Source organism: Pantherophis guttatus, chromosome 1 (assembly GCF_059756535.1).
Source record: "Pantherophis guttatus breed Tessera chromosome 1, ASM5975653v1, whole genome shotgun sequence".
NCBI classification, from domain to species: domain Eukaryota; kingdom Metazoa; phylum Chordata; class Lepidosauria; order Squamata; family Colubridae; genus Pantherophis; species Pantherophis guttatus.
In genome coordinates, this window is record NC_142063.1 from 3,120,370 (window position 1) to 3,135,444 (window position 15,075).

At 40.5% G+C, this 15,075-nt stretch overlaps 2 protein-coding genes across 2 annotated transcripts; both read right to left on the reverse strand.

Annotated features, from left to right (window-relative positions):
* Positions 1-834: 834 nt before the first annotated feature.
* LOC148116245 (vomeronasal type-2 receptor 26-like) lies at positions 835-10,221 on the reverse strand. The gene is made up of 6 exons (XM_087883530.1): positions 10,214-10,221; positions 6,309-6,493; positions 4,956-5,788; positions 4,206-4,424; positions 3,590-3,719; positions 835-2,270 (listed from the first exon to the last, which is right to left on the reverse strand). Exons 1-6 carry the CDS (start codon positions 10,219-10,221, stop codon positions 1,366-1,368), a joined length of 2,280 nt encoding a protein of 759 aa, XP_087739656.1. The 3' UTR covers positions 835-1,365.
* Positions 10,222-10,226: 5 nt separating this feature from the next.
* On the reverse strand, positions 10,227-13,958 carry LOC132712145 (vomeronasal type-2 receptor 26-like). Its single transcript, XM_087883531.1, has 3 exons — positions 13,875-13,958; positions 13,239-13,368; positions 10,227-11,131 (listed from the first exon to the last, which is right to left on the reverse strand). Exons 1-3 carry the CDS (start codon positions 13,956-13,958, stop codon positions 10,227-10,229), a joined length of 1,119 nt encoding a protein of 372 aa, XP_087739657.1.
* Positions 13,959-15,075: the final 1,117 nt, after the last annotated feature.

Consider the following 15,075-nt stretch of genomic DNA (forward strand, 5'->3'; position numbering starts at 1 on the left):
GGTCCCTTCCACCTCTATTCTGATTTTGATCATCAGCCTTTTTCCCTCTGTTGAATCATTTCTATCTTTCTGCACCTATTTGAGACCTTATCATTGTTCCCTTCATTTTCCCTTCTGTTATAAAGACTGAATTGGTCCAGGAAGTCACTGGGACACAGAGATTGTGCAGCTGTCTGACAAGGGCTTCCTTAAAGCTGTTCATTCCATTTTTTTTTTTTGCTTCTTGTTCATTCCATTTCCCCATAAATCATAACCATGTTGTGTATATTACCTTCCAAATACTTACCCATAGTGAGAATATATATACCAAATCTATGAACATTTATAGCAAATCATTTGAGTTCTCAGAGACCATAGTGTCCACTGTATATAAGAGTAAACAGACATTTGCAGGTCCAAATAACCAACCGTTAAGCATGTCCTGTATTCTTACCTGTAAGTTCATTAAATAACCAAGAGAATATCACACAACCATATCTTTCTTACTACTCACAATGCATTGCCTTTAACTTCACCCTTCCTTCCTTCCTTCCTTCCTTCCTTCCTTCCTTCCTTCCTTCCTTCCTTCCTTCTTTCCTCCGTCCCTCCCTCCCTCCTTCCTTCCTTCCTTCGTTCCTTCCTTCCATCCATCCATCCATCCATCCATCCATCCATCCATCCATCCACCTTCCTTCTTTGTAATATTTGGAAGAAATATTAAGAAGGGAGCAAGAGCAGGAAAATATCCATGAATATCAATTTCACATGATCTTATTTATTAATAAACTATGTTTCTCAATTAACATAACAGAGAATAAAACAATATGGTTCATTTCAATGCTAGAATTAAAAAAAAATCTCTAATAGTCAACTGAAAGAAAATTTCAGTAGAAAATTCAGCAAAGGAATCAGTGGAAGGGAACAAGGTTAAAAACACTGAGAGTGAAACAAACCCAACATATTCTTAAATATATATTTTGATTAAAATTAATTAAATGAGAAACTATCATTTTGGAAACTAATATCCAGATATACACTATCAATATTTATTATCAAGTTGATCTTTGGGACAACTAGCATTAATGAAAAAAGTGGGTGATTGTTGCAGATTAACAGACATTCTGAGATTACTCACATCACTTGATTTCCAATTGTTTAAGGGACAAGTCCTCCATCATTTCCTCTGTTTTAAAGAAATGAGATGAATTTGAAAAATGTCCAAAATCAAAATGTAACCTCATAATCCCTGCATAAATGAGGGTGGAATGAGGCATTTTAATTGGTTTTTATGTTGTGATTTTTAATGTTGTAAACCAGCTGGAGTCACCTGTGTGTAAATTCGATGTCAATATAAATGTGTTTCATATTTGTAATCAGGGATTATAATCAGAGTTCCTTGTGCCTCATTATATTCTCTCTACAATTCAGCTTGGGTTTAAATAGGATAATATAGCATTTGGGGAAAAAGATGCAAGCCAAAAGACCAGCCCCAGAGGCCAAGATGGAGAAGATTTCCACGGCCACCATGGACTTCCCTTTGGTGCTCAGGTAAGTGGGGAGGAAGGTGATCCAAACACTGCAAAAAACCAGAATACTAAAAGTAATGAACTTTGCTTCGTTAAAACTATCAGGCAATTTCCTAGCCAGAAAGGCCACAGAGAAACTCACAAGGGCCAGGAAACCCAGATAGATGAGAACAACATAAAACATCAAAGCTGAACCTTCATTACATTCCAAGATGGCCTCTCCTACTAAAGAGTGGAAGTCAAAGTTAGGAAATGGAGGGGAGGTGCCCAGCCAGGTGGCACAAAGAACTGCTTGGACCAGGGGACAGGCTAAGACAATGGAATTGGTCAGAGGTTTTCCTAAGAGTTTCCTTGTCCTGTTTCCTGGTTTGGTGGCCATGAAGGCCAGAACCACCATGACAGTTTTTCCCAACACAGAGGACACTGCAAGGGAAAAGAGAATGGCAAAGGCAGTTTGTTGGAAGAGACAGGTGAGCTTCACAGGTCGACCAATGAAGAGGAAGGAGCAGAGGAAGCAGAGCAGGAGGGAGACCAGGAGGATGTAGGTGAGATTTCTGTTGTTGGCCTTGACAATTGGTGTGTTGTGATATTTACGGAAAATCACCAGAACTGCCAATGTGATCACAGAGAGAGAAAGAGCGAGAGAAACTAAAATGTATCCCAGGCTGTCTTGATAGGAAAGGAAGTGGATCTTCTTGTCAATGCAGTGATCCTTCTCCTTGTTTGGATATTGGTTTTCTGGGCAGGGGTCACAGTGAGCTGCATCTGAAATCAAAAGTCAGTGTGAATTTCATGGTGAATCAACAAGGGCAAATCATCCATCTATACTGACAATGCTGGGAATGTCAGCTTTGGAAGCCATATTACCCCGGAAACTTCCATGCTGCCACCTTCTCATGTGTAGGAAAGTAGGGGGGGGGTTAGTAGAGGGGTTGTCTTTAGATATATTAGCATTCTTCCTGTCAGTCAAGGTCAGGGCAATCCTGCATCTGGAGAAGGAGTGGTCGGAGTGATGTCTCGAGATGGGACGGCGGTAGATTGGAGCATGTGATTGACTAAGGGGATGGTTTTGGGAGTTTTGATTTACTGAGGGAAAACCCGGACCTCTCAGATTTGGGTTTTTCCAGATCTGCCAGTTTACCTATTCTAGTAAACAGAACTTTGAAAATGCTTCTCAGAGTCTTTTCTTGGAGCTGGGGGGGGGGTTTCTGGAATGCTGACAGGGAAGAGATTAGCCAGAAAAACTGGCTCTCTGGCTCAATGTCTTTGCTTTATGTTTCAAATCAACTCATTCAAACTTTTTTGAGGGAAGGGTTAGCAGACATAGATAGATGCATCTGCTCTGTGTCAGACAGGCCTATGAATTTCCTGTGATATCCACTGTTCTGATAGAAGAAGCAGGTTCTTAATAAAAACTAAACCTTCTAATTAAAGCTAAAGAATCTCACTCCGCATTCTTTCACAAAAAGATTGGGGTCTTGTTTTACTGATGGGATGTAAAAGTAGGAGTAGAAAGACTTGTAGGGAACCCATGAATTGTGCTCCAAAACCAACTGTCAACCCTGAAGCTGACCTGACGGAAGCCATTTTTGACAGCTTCAATGTTGTCACACTGGAGCTGAGGGATAAGGAGCGGGGATTTTAGATAGCTGGGATTTTGTAGCCAAAACAAAATACTTCTCAACAGGCAATCAGGCAGCAACATGATTGGACCATGTGACTGGATTGCTTTGAGAAAATGATAAACTTTTACTTTTAATTACGTATAAACTGTAGGAACAATCAGAGTCGGTTTTCACCAGATCTGTGCCAATATGGTATATCCAATAAAGCTATACTTTGAGGAATCTACCTGCTTTGGAGTTTTGCTTCACATGGGTGTATTACTTGGAATCCTGTCACCAACCTGTACTAAATTTCTGAGGGGCAAGAAAAGTGGTCTATGGAGTAGTACAATTTAGAGTCATGAATTGAGAGGGTCTGCTGAAAAGTAGGAATATACTGAAGCATGTAAATCCTTCCAAAATTAATATTTTCCCCTGGTTTTCTTGATCCTGGAAGATCTACATTTAAAGTGTGTCTACCTGTCTCATTAGAAATGGTTCCTTCTGGACAAGGGGCACATTGGTAGCAGCAAACCGGCTTTCCTTCTGGAACGCTTCTTTTCTCTCCTGCATGGCACCTTTTCATGCCACACCTGGCAAAGGGCACCTTCTAAAAAAGAGAAGAGAGATACTGTAGGTGGCCCCAGCAGTGAATATGCTTCATTTATTCATTTGTACGTTGCTCTTTCCATCTTTAGAACGCCTTCAAAGGAAATGGCTTACCAGAAACCAGGATAAACCAATGTAATCCTGACCCACCAATGGACTCTGGAGATTGGAACTGGGACCTCAAACTGCCAAGGAAGGTTTGTGACATGGAGCTAGAGCTTTTCTAAAAGAAAGAATCATGAGGATCCAACTGAATGGAAACGGTCCATGGAAATCATTTCTGCCTGCTTTTATGGTGTCCAGGGTTTCAAGCAAAAATTCTTCCCAATCTTACCCCATCTTGAACTTTTCAGAAATCAAATCTCAAATGTGTTCAACTCAAAAGCATATTTTTTCATCAAATTCCTGACTTTTATTGTTTCCCAGTGATGTGCATCCTCTGGAATGAATGAATCCTTTGCTAAATTTACCTTTCCTTCCAGCTCACCTTTGTGGCCCAGATGATTTCATCGGAGTTAATGGTCAAATCTTGTCCTTGGGAAGCTGTGGAATCTATTTGCCCAACTTTCATGGGGACAAAAGATTGATTGGGGAGGAAAAGCCAGTTAAGAAGATCATAACAATCAGACACCAATGTACTTTCTGAAAAGGAGATTTCCTCTCCAGCACTGTTGTTGAACTTGATGTTCCTCAGATAGGGAAGAACCTGAAAGAAAAGACAGCTGGATTAATTGGCTGAACACCACACATAGGACATCCTGATTTCTATCATGGTATCATGGCCATCAGCCTAGGAGATGGGTCTATATCTGAGAAGCTAAATGATGGAGATCTAAGCAATCAAATCTAAGGTACTCAGATTAGGACCATGTTGAGTTCTTCTGCATATGCAGAGTTTGACAGAAGCTTAACACAACAAACAAAGCAGTACAAGAAATGGCACACTCTCAGGCAACCACTGATGTCCTTCCAGGAACTTCTAGGAAGCTCTTTGCTCTTATGAATAATCGGTTTAGTTTAATTCTCTTTTTCCGCCATCTATCTCTTTTCAACAAAAACCTCTCACTTAATTCAAATGACAGTTTTCAATAATTGCTATCTTAATCTCTTCTGAGATAGATTTTACATACAGATATGTAATCAGTAAATCAAGAAATGCATAAAGATAGTTTTCTACCTAGACAACTACCTATCATTTATCTGATCTGTGGATCAAATAAAAAGTCACTGGGATTACCTGCCATGATTGAATATTTGAGATCCTCTTTCCAAGCCTCATCATGGTTGGTTGTGCTCCAGATCCATGCATTGCATGTAATGCATGTGCCACAGCATAAATGGCATTGTAGATATTGTAACTCTCACCTTCCATGCTTGTTTCAAAAATGTAAGAAGGTAAACTTTGTAAATTCTCCCTTCCTGTACATTTTTTCTCCCCCTTTGGAAAGATCCTGCCTGGAGTGTCCATCATGCAGAGAAACAACCTTTCCCAACATGGAGGGAGAAAGATGTCTCCTTGTGGCTTCAAGGGGTCTAAAGACAGGAGAAAACGGCTGAATTCTGAGACATCCCAAGTGTGGGGCCTCAAATGCAAAGCCCCATGGAAGGGCTTTACTAGTTTTGATACGTCTTGATTCCCCACGACACTAAGTTTCCAATGGGAAGTTAAGATCCAAACTTTCCGAAATGATGTCTTTCTCAAATATTCATAGATACCCATTACCACCTGTACATTTTTAATACAATTGGGGTCTCCAAATAGAACAATCACTTCAGCTTTATACCAAATCTCCGAAATATGCAGTATTTTCATCATTGGAGTATTAAGAAAATCCGATTTCAACTTTTCAGTGAAGGCCACGCAGCTCTCCTTCTCCTGGAGCATTGGCGTCAGAGTTGAGACGAAACGTTCTCCTCTGTCATCTTCAGGGGCTACCAGCCCAACCCAGTTCCATTGGAAATGCAGGAGCAGCTGGACCAAACCCACATACTGAGCAGATTCACTGGGATTAATCCAGAAGAAAGAAGGATAAACTTTTCTGTCTCCTTGAGTGAACTCAAAGCCAACACCTAGCTGGAGAAAGTGAGATTTTGATTTTAAGGGTCACCATTATGTGGATTATTGGCTCACTGAGTGACAAACTTAATTTTCTGGCTTTGTTAGGAAGAAGGAATACATATTAGGAAGAAGAGATTATGTATTTTGCCTTGTGATATTGTGTCAAAAGCTAAGGAAATGTCAAATTAATACAGAGAATATTCTAACTACACTACTTTTATGAAGAATAGATTAGGAAGCAATTCCTCTTGACAAATGCCACATTTCAATATATCTCATTATCTAGCACTTTTGGCTTCTATAAAAACATATCTCGACACAAAAATATAAATATAGGTCCCCCCAAACCCCTTTTCCACCTTTAGCTTCACTGTGTGCTTTGTTCTTTGTCTACCCCATACTCTATCCAATGAGGCCCCCTTACCTGTGGGACCTTGAAGATGCTGAAGATGGAGGCCATCTGCCTTGAGGATCTGGGGTTGAGATCTCCGATGACAGAGAGTAGAGGGTGCTGCCTGTCACATTTGTAACCTGGAACCATTCGTCCTCTTGTGGAGAGAAGGGAGAGGCTGATTATGGAAATCTCCTTCTGAATCTGAGAATTGCTATAGATGTGGAAGCCAAGGGTGATGTTGGGGAGGAGAACCAGATCTTTGTTGACTTCTGTGACTGCAAATACCAAAGCTACGAACTGCTGGTAGTTCTTGGGTACGACTCTAAAGTGAGAAAATCATCGGGGAAATTTTAAGGAAAGCATGTGTGGAGTAGGTCATGTCATTTTTAAAAACACCCTTTGCAGCAGGAACTCCCAAATTCCTTTGGGTTTTTTTCATTGTTAAGGCTGTTCCTTGATTAATGGCCTTGACAGCAAGGAGAAAATCCTGTTTATCCATATCACAGATTTTTTTTATACTCCTCCATCAGACCTCCCTTCTTCACTTTGCTCCAATGCGTATAGTTCTTCCCAATTGCTTCTCTTCCACCCTCATTAATTTTCTCCCCTCTTGAAGGAGCTTCTTCAGGTCTGGAAACCACTGTTGAGCAGTAGGTGTGACAGCAGACGTTTATTGAAGGGCCATTTATGAGCAATCCTGATTCCAAAATTAATGCAGTTTTTCCAACTCTTCAGCACTGTAAATGGGTTGACCTCATCTTTGAGTTTTGTATCAGGAGTTTCTGTCCAAATTAATTCTGTAAGTCAACTTCTTCACTAGGCCAGCACAGTTTATAAAGTGTTGTCCTTCCTCACTTTTTTGGGTGGTTTATTAGCTTCCTGATTGAGAGTCCTGGAAAGACTGAGAATTCTTGCCTATTTTATGAGTTTGGTTTTTTATTGAGAAAATCACAAACATCTGAACTACGTTAGGGCATTGCAAACCTCACTAGAACAAATATTTCTGATAAGAGTCCTTGAACAAACCAAATAATTATTTACATGTTTCATTTTTAAGTGAAACTTACAAAATCTCCCCCAGAAATGAAGAGGGTTTTTTTTTAAAGGATTTGAAGTAGAATGAAAATACAGTTCCCATGGGAAAATTCCCACCAATAATGACATCACCAGGCCTGTAAAAGTCTCTCGTAGTGTAAAAAGTGTTTGTCAACACACACCCAGTTTGCATCTTCTTAGCAGAAGTTGGAGGCAGGAGCCAGAAGAGCAGCAGGAGGAGGAGGAGAGGCAGCCCAGTCATTCTTCCCACCTTTCCTCCTAGATCTGAAATCAAAAGGGTGTTTTGTGTGTGCAAAGGTTGAATTGCAGGGAGCCCTTGAAATCTCAGCAGAGCTTTAGCACAAGAGAGATAGTCTGTGCCACCTGGATGGCCCCCAAAGCAAATTTATATTCAATGATGCTTCCTGTTACCTGTAAATGGTCTGTGACCAAAGAGGATACTAAGGACAGACAAGTCTCACCAAACCCTGAAGTTGCCTCTTCACAACAGAAGGCAAGGTGACACGTCCTGCCTCCACTGGGAGAACTCCGAGTATTTAATTCAAAGCAGGTTTCAACTTGGAAGATTTTTGTGGGTAGAAATCCATAGGGGATACATTAGAGATTGCTGTTCTTCTGATAATTGCATGGAAAAGCAATTTTCCTATTTACTGAGCAATACACCAGATAGAGAAAAATGAGTTTGGATTTCCTATTATTAATCCACAGATCAGATGCACTGGACAATCAAGGTGGAATTGTGTATTTGAGTCATGTGAAACTGAGCATGTGCACACAAGGTGGAGTTTGGCCTCTTCCATAGGTTGTTTGGATAGTATAAGTGTTGATGGGGCATGGTGGCCTTTGACAATCAATTGAATCCTAGTAAGTCTGGGCAATCATACCAACACTTGGATGGAATAAGTGGTTTATAAATACTAACATGGCAGGTGATGTAATTAGACACTAATTCTTCCGATAGACCTTAATAGTTGGCAAGAGAATTTCTCAAGGTCTTAGGTTAAATTAAACTCTATGAGAAGATTTTCCAGGATTGAGTTGGAATCAGAAAAGTTTGCCTGCTGTGTTTGTCTTGGGAAGCAGGTCTTCAGAATTGTGAACTGGTGTGGGAAAGACACCGTCACCAAATGGCAAACGTCTGAGTTGGCTGAGGTAATAGGAGTGTGTCCATGGTATTATGTGGTTCTCTCCATTCCCTGGAGCTCTTTCCATTCAGTGTTAGTTGGAGGGGAGACACTGAGCCCCAACCTCTGGTTTTCAAGGTACCTCAATGAGTCCTTCTCGTTTCAAAGTCAAGTATCATCCTTACCCTGAGGGTATTCAATTATACAACCATTGATTGACCAAGCAATGAGGTCAAGATTTTGCCCTAGTACCCGAAGCCTATTGAATGGGGAGGAACAGTCTCCATTTTAATCCTAGTAGAATCAAGCAGCTGTGGATGATTGGTCCTCCCAGCACTGGGGACATTGGATCTTTGATCTTGCATGACTTGCTTAGCACTGCTGTGCACTCTGGGTGTCTTCCTGGACACTCAGCTCCTCCTCCAAAAGCAGATGTTAGTTAGGGTACGTTTTTTTTGTAAAGCTTCGATTTGTTCAAAAGGATGATATTGAGCTGTGGAGAGTCTGAATGCCCCAAAATCAATAAAGAAAATGAAGGCAAGAAGAAAGGTTGGAAGCAGAAAGTCTCTGTTATTGGGATCAGACCAGGAACGGAACTGGATTTTGAGCAGTTTGGTGAACCAGCAAATACCATCTCTGTCTGGCCCCAGAATGGGGTGGGAATGGAGGTTTTGCAATATCCTTCCCCCAGGAGTGGGGAGAGAATGGAGATTTTGCAGTATCGTCCACCTGCCACGTCCACCAAGCCACACCCAAAGAACCTGTAGTAAAAAAATTTGGATTCACCACTGTTTTTAAGTCCTCCAATTTCCCCATCTTGACTGTATGCTGTAACACAAACACACACACACACACTTCCTAAAGATTGAATTGTTCAGTCTGTCTGAATTTCAGATAGTCACTAGAACAGAGTGAAAAGGGTTCTTGTTAAAAGTTCATTCAATTTCTCTGTCAAACACAGATATCTTGGTATTCGATATATTATTTTTCAAATGCATACTCATAGCAAAAATCTATGGAACGATTTTTGGAAATGATTCGGGTCCTTAGATAACATCTGCATATAGTAGTACAAGACATTCGTCTTCTCAAATAACCACTTTTTAAAGTATTTCCTGACCTCTTATCTCTAATTTTATTAAAGAAATCAGAGAGCATCATAGAACAAGGTCTTCCTCCCTACTTAGTAATCAATTTTTTAATTATTTGTTCAAGAAAGAACAAGCCATGATGTATTCATCTATCTATCTATCCATCCATCCATCCTTCCTTCCTTCCTTCCTTCCTTCCTTCCTTCCTTCCATCCATCCATCCATCCATCCACCCATCTTCATAACAGTTGGAAAGAGTAAATAAGGTATGAAAAGCTGGGGCCACAAAATAATCACATGATCTTATTTATGAAAAATGTACCTTTCTCAATTAAGTTAATAGAAATTAAAACAGAATGGTTCATATAAACTCCATACCTTTTAGAAAAACCTAATGGTCAATTGAATGAAAAAGTGAGCAGGAAAAGGCAAACCCTCACTAATCTATTGGAAAAAAAAGTCGTAAAAACACTAATAGTGAACACAACACATTTTTACAGCCAATTAGATTAAAAAAAGAGAACAACAGTCATGTTGGAAAGTAATAACAACATCTTTACATTATTATCATTTATTTCCAAGCTGATCATGGGGCCTCCCTGGGAAGAACTGGCATTAATGAAAAATAAAAGGATGGGTGTTTGTTATTGATTATTAGAAAGTTTGTGATTAGCACATCACTTGATTTCCAATTATTTAAGGAAGAATCACCTCTTTCATTTCATCATTTATTTTAAAAATCAAAAACTAAAAAGTCAAAATTAAACTTACATCCCCATATACATCAGAGATTCTTATGTCTCATTATATTCTCTCTACAATTGAGTTTTGGTTTAAATAGGATAATGTAACATTTGGGGAAAAAGATACAAGCCAAGAGACCAGACCCAGAGGCCAAGATGGAGAAGATCTCCACAGCCACCATGGATTTCCCTTTGGTGCTCAGGTAGGTGGGGAGGAAGGTGATCCAAACACTGCAAAAGACCAGCATGCTGAAAGTAATGAACTTGGCTTCGTTAAAGCTGTCAGGCAATTTCCTAGCCAGAAAGGCTACAGTGAAACAGACAAGAGCCAGGAAACCCAGATAGGCCAGGACAGCATAAAACATAGAAGCTGAGCCTTCATTACATTCCAAGATAGTCTCTCCTACTAAAGAGTGGAAGTCAAAGTTGGGAAATGGGGGAGAGGTTGCCAGCCAGGTGGCACAAAGAAGTGCTTGGACCAGGGGACAGACTATGACAATGGAGTTGGTCAGAGGTTTTCCTAAGAGTTTTCTTGTCTGGTTCCCTGGCTTGGTGGCCATGAAAGCCAGAACCACCATGACAGTTTTTGCCAAGACGGAGGAAACTGCAAGGGAAAACAGGATGGCAAAGGCAGTTTGTCGGAAGAGACAGGTGGGCTTCCCAGGTCGATCAATGAAGAGGAAGGAGCAGAGGAAGCAGAGCAGGAGGGACACCAGGAGTATGTAGGTGAGATCTCGGTTGTTGGCTTTGACAATTGGTGTGTTGTGATTTTTACGGAAAATCATCAGAACTGCAGCTGTGGTCACATAGAGGAAAAGAGCAAGAGATGCTAAAGTGTATCCCAGGGTGTCTTGATAGGAAAGGAAGTGGATCTTCTTGGCAATGCATTGGTCCTTGTCCTTGTTGGGATATTTGTTTTCTGGGCAGGGGTCACAGTGAGCTGCATCTGAAATCAAGAGTCAGTATGAATTTCATGGTGAATCAAAAAGGGCAAATCATCCATCCATACTGACAATGCTGGGAATAGGTTAGCCAGAAAAATGGATTTGTTCTCTGCTTTATATTTCAAATCCACCCATTCAAACTTTTTTACAGGGAAGGGTTAGCAGGCATAGGCTGATATATCTGCTCTGTCTATGACACATCTATAAATTTAGTTTAGTTTATTGTCATTACACCTCGTACAATCAAATTAAATGTCATCTTCAGTGTACATTATGCATAAAAAAATAAAACAAAAACACACATCCTTCACATTCCATACAATTGAATGGAAACCCCCCGATACTGCTTTACTATTGCAGTATACAGTAGAATTCAATATAGTTACTGCTCTGGGATAGAAGCTGTTTTTCAGCCTATTTGTCCTTGTTTTTATTATCCTGTACCATCTGCCAGATGGTAATAGTTAAAAAAGGGGGCGCCCAGGATGAGATGGATCTTTAAGAATGTTTTGAACTTTCTTAAGGCAGCGGGAGCTATCAAGCTCTTCCAAGGAGGGGAGAGGGCAACCCATGATCCTCTGGGCAATGGCGTTCACCCTCTGGAGCGCTGCCCTGTCTCCCACTGTGCAATTGGCAAACCAGACACAGGTGCAGTAAATTAAGATACTCTCTATGGTGCAGCGGTAGAAGGTCACCAGCAGTTTTCCATTCAGTTGTTGTTTCCTGAGAAGTCTCAGGTACCATATTTCCCCTAAAATAAGACATCCCCTGATAATAAGCCCAATCGGGCTTTTGAGTGCATGGCTCTAAGGCCAGGCGCTTATTTCAGGGTTCAAAAAATATAAGACAGGGTCTTATTTTCGGGGAAACACAGTAGTATAATCTCTGCTGGGCCCTTTTGCCCAGGGCTGCAATGTGGAAGAAGTCCCAGGTCAGGTCATCTTTTATGATAAAACCCAGAAACTTAAAACTGGCCACTTGCTCCACTTGATCTCCATTGATGAGCAAGAGCTGGATGTCTGATCTATTCCTTCTGTAGTCCACTATAAACTCCTTGGTCTTATTGGTGTTAAGGACCAAGTTATTGTCTCCACACCATGAAAGCAACCGTTCCACCTCATTTCGATAGGCAGACTCTTCCCCCACCCCCGGAGATGAGTCCCACCACTGTTGTATCATCTGCAAATTAAATAATAGTATTACTGGCATGAATGGGAATGCAGCTATGTGCATAAAGAATATAGAGTAAAGGACTCAACACACAACCCTATGGTATACCAGTGTTAAGAATAAGGGCTGAAGAGATATGATTACCTAATCTGACTTTCTGAGAGTGGCCAGAAAGTAAATCCATAATCTAAATTTCCTGGGAGATCGAGTGTTCTGATAGAAGAAGCAGGTCCTTATTAAAAATGAAAGCTTGAATCTCACTCCCCATTTTTTCACAAAAAGATTGGTGTCTGGTTTTCCTGATGGGATGTAAAAGTAGGAGTGGAAAGCCTAGTAGGGAACCCATGAATTGTGCTCCAAAATCAACTGAAGCTGACCTGACCAAAACCACCTCGAGAGCTTCAATGTTGTCACGCTGGAGCTGAAGGATAGGGAGGGGGGATTTTAGATAGCTGGGATTTTGTAGCCAAAACAAAATATTTTCTCTTGGGAACCAAGGACATTCTCACACCTGGTCAGAGGAAGGCGGAATGATGTCAACAGGCAATCAGACAGTACCGTGATTGGACCATGTGACTGATTGTTCTGAGAAAGTGAAAAACTTTTACTTTTAATTAGGTGAAAACCTTGAGAACCTTCAGAGTCGGTTTTCACTAGATCTGTGCCAATATGATATATCCAATAAAGCTACTCTTTGAGGAATCTATTTGTCTCAGAGTTTTGCTTGATATGGGTGTATTACTTGGAACCTTGACACCAACCTGTATTAAATTTATGAGGAGCAAGAAAAGTGGCCTGTGGGGTAGTACAGTTTAAATTAATGAATTGAGAGGGTCTGCTGAAAAGTATGAATATATTGAAGCATGTAAATCCTGCCAAAATTAATATTTTCCACTGGTTTCCTTGATCCTGGAAGATCTACATTTAAAGTGTGTCTACCTGTCTCATTAGAAATGGTTCCTTCTGGACAAGGGGCACATTGGTAGCAGCAAACCGGCTTTCCTTCTGGAACGCTTCTTTTCTCTCCTGCATGGCACCTTTTCATGCCACACCTGGCAAAGGGCACCTTCTAAAAAAGAGAAGAGAGATACTGTAGGTGGCCTCTGCAAAGAATATTCTTAATTTATTCATTTGTACATTGCTCTTTCCATCTTTAGAATGTCTTCAAAAGAAATGGTTTACCAGAAACCATTACAAGCTCCAGAGGGAGTCAGGCCAATGCAATCCTGACCCATCAATGGATGCTGGAGATTGGAACAGGGACCTCAAAATGCAAAGGAAGGCTTGTGACATGGAGCTAAACTCTTTCTAAAAGAGAATCGTGAGGATCCAACTGAATGGAAATGATCCATGGAAATCATTCTTGCCTACTGTAATGAGTTTCGAGCAGGACCTCTTCACAATCTTACCCCATCTTGGACTTTTCAGAAGTCAAATCTCAAATATGTTCAACTCAAAAGCATGTTTTTTCATCAAATTCCTAAATTTAATGGGTTTCCCAGTGAAAAGGGTGTTATGCATCCCCTGGAGTGAATGACTCCTTTACTGAATTTATAATGTTTCCTTCCAGCTCACCTTTGTCACCCAGATGATTTCATCGGAGTTAACGGTGAAATCTTGTCCAGGCGCAGCCGTGGAATCCATTTGCCCAACTTTCATGGGGACAAAAGATTGATTGGGGAGGAAAAGCCAGTTGACAAGATCATAACGAGTAGACACCAATCCACTTTCTGAGAAGGAGACTTCCTCTCCAGCACTGTTGTTGAAGTTGATGTTCCTCAGATAGGGGAGAATCTGGAAAAAAAAGACACCTGGACTAATTGGCTGAACTCCACACATAGAACATCCTGGTTTCTATCATAATCAGCCTAGGAGATGGGTCTATATCTGAGAAGCTCAATAAGTTCCCTGGATGGAGATCTAAGCAATCAGAAGTAATATCAAATATTCAATTTCATCCCCACATTATCATGAATTTGTATCATGGCTTCGTCAATTCAAGTCTTACAATTTACATTTTTAATTTTATTTGAATGCATGAGAAATGCATTTTAGGAATGATTAAATAATTAAATTAAAGTGGTCCTTGGTGCTCTCTGAGCATGGTTATTTTCTTGCAGATGTTTCTTGACTAAACTAGGTAACATTGAAAGTGATATCACTCCCTTCTAGTGCTGATGATGCTACCTAGTTGGGTCATGAAATGTCTGCAAGAAAAGAACCAAATTCAAAGAGCACCCAGATCCTTCATTTCAACCCTAAACTAGAATTTTTTCCTTTATTAGTAAATACTCTCTATCATAACTTTGCAAGCTAGGCTTTCTCAAGCTGATAGTCAAAGAGAATAGAAGAAGTAGATCTGACCAAGTGGGGGCCAGGTAGAAGCTTTATTCTGTCCTGGTTTGTCACTTCACTGTCTAGAGAGGAATAATTTAGCCTTTGATGTTGAAAAGTCTGATGAATTCTAGATCAGGAACTCAGTAGGACCAAGTGGAGTTCTTCTGCATATGCTGAAGTTGACAGAGACTTAAGACAACAAACAAGGCAGTACAAGATACGGCACACTAAAAAAAATGGAGTGGACTGAGAAATAATTCTAAGCCACAATAACCAACATTAATACGAACTGAGTGTCTTTTTGTACAGTAAATTGGATTCAGGCTACAAAAAACAAGGAGGCCCTACAATGCTGACTAGCTTTGAACAATTGGTTTGGTTTAATTCTCTTTTTCCACTATCAATCCGTTTTTGACAAAAACCTCTTATCGGTACTTGA

What these genes read in the sequence shown, in the direction of transcription:
- LOC132712145 (XM_087883531.1), bottom strand. Translation starts at nt 13,958, where the DNA reads ATGAAAGTTGGGCAAATGGATTCCACGGCTGCGCCTGGACAAGATTTC. An exon ending in AAATCATCTGGGTGACAAAG is followed by an intron (nt 13,369 to 13,874) that starts GTGAGCTGGAAG and finishes TCTCTTTTTTAG; the next exon opens with AAGGTGCCCTTTGCCAGGTG. An exon ending in AACCATTTCTAATGAGACAG is followed by an intron (nt 11,132 to 13,238) that starts GTAGACACACTT and finishes TCTTGATTTCAG; the next exon opens with ATGCAGCTCACTGTGACCCC.
- LOC148116245 (XM_087883530.1), bottom strand. An exon ending in AAGAGGACGAATGGTTCCAG is followed by an intron (nt 5,789 to 6,308) that starts GTTACAAATGTG and finishes TTCTCCAGCTAG; the next exon opens with GTGTTGGCTTTGAGTTCACT. An exon ending in AACCATTTCTAATGAGACAG is followed by an intron (nt 2,271 to 3,589) that starts GTAGACACACTT and finishes TTTTGATTTCAG; the next exon opens with ATGCAGCTCACTGTGACCCC.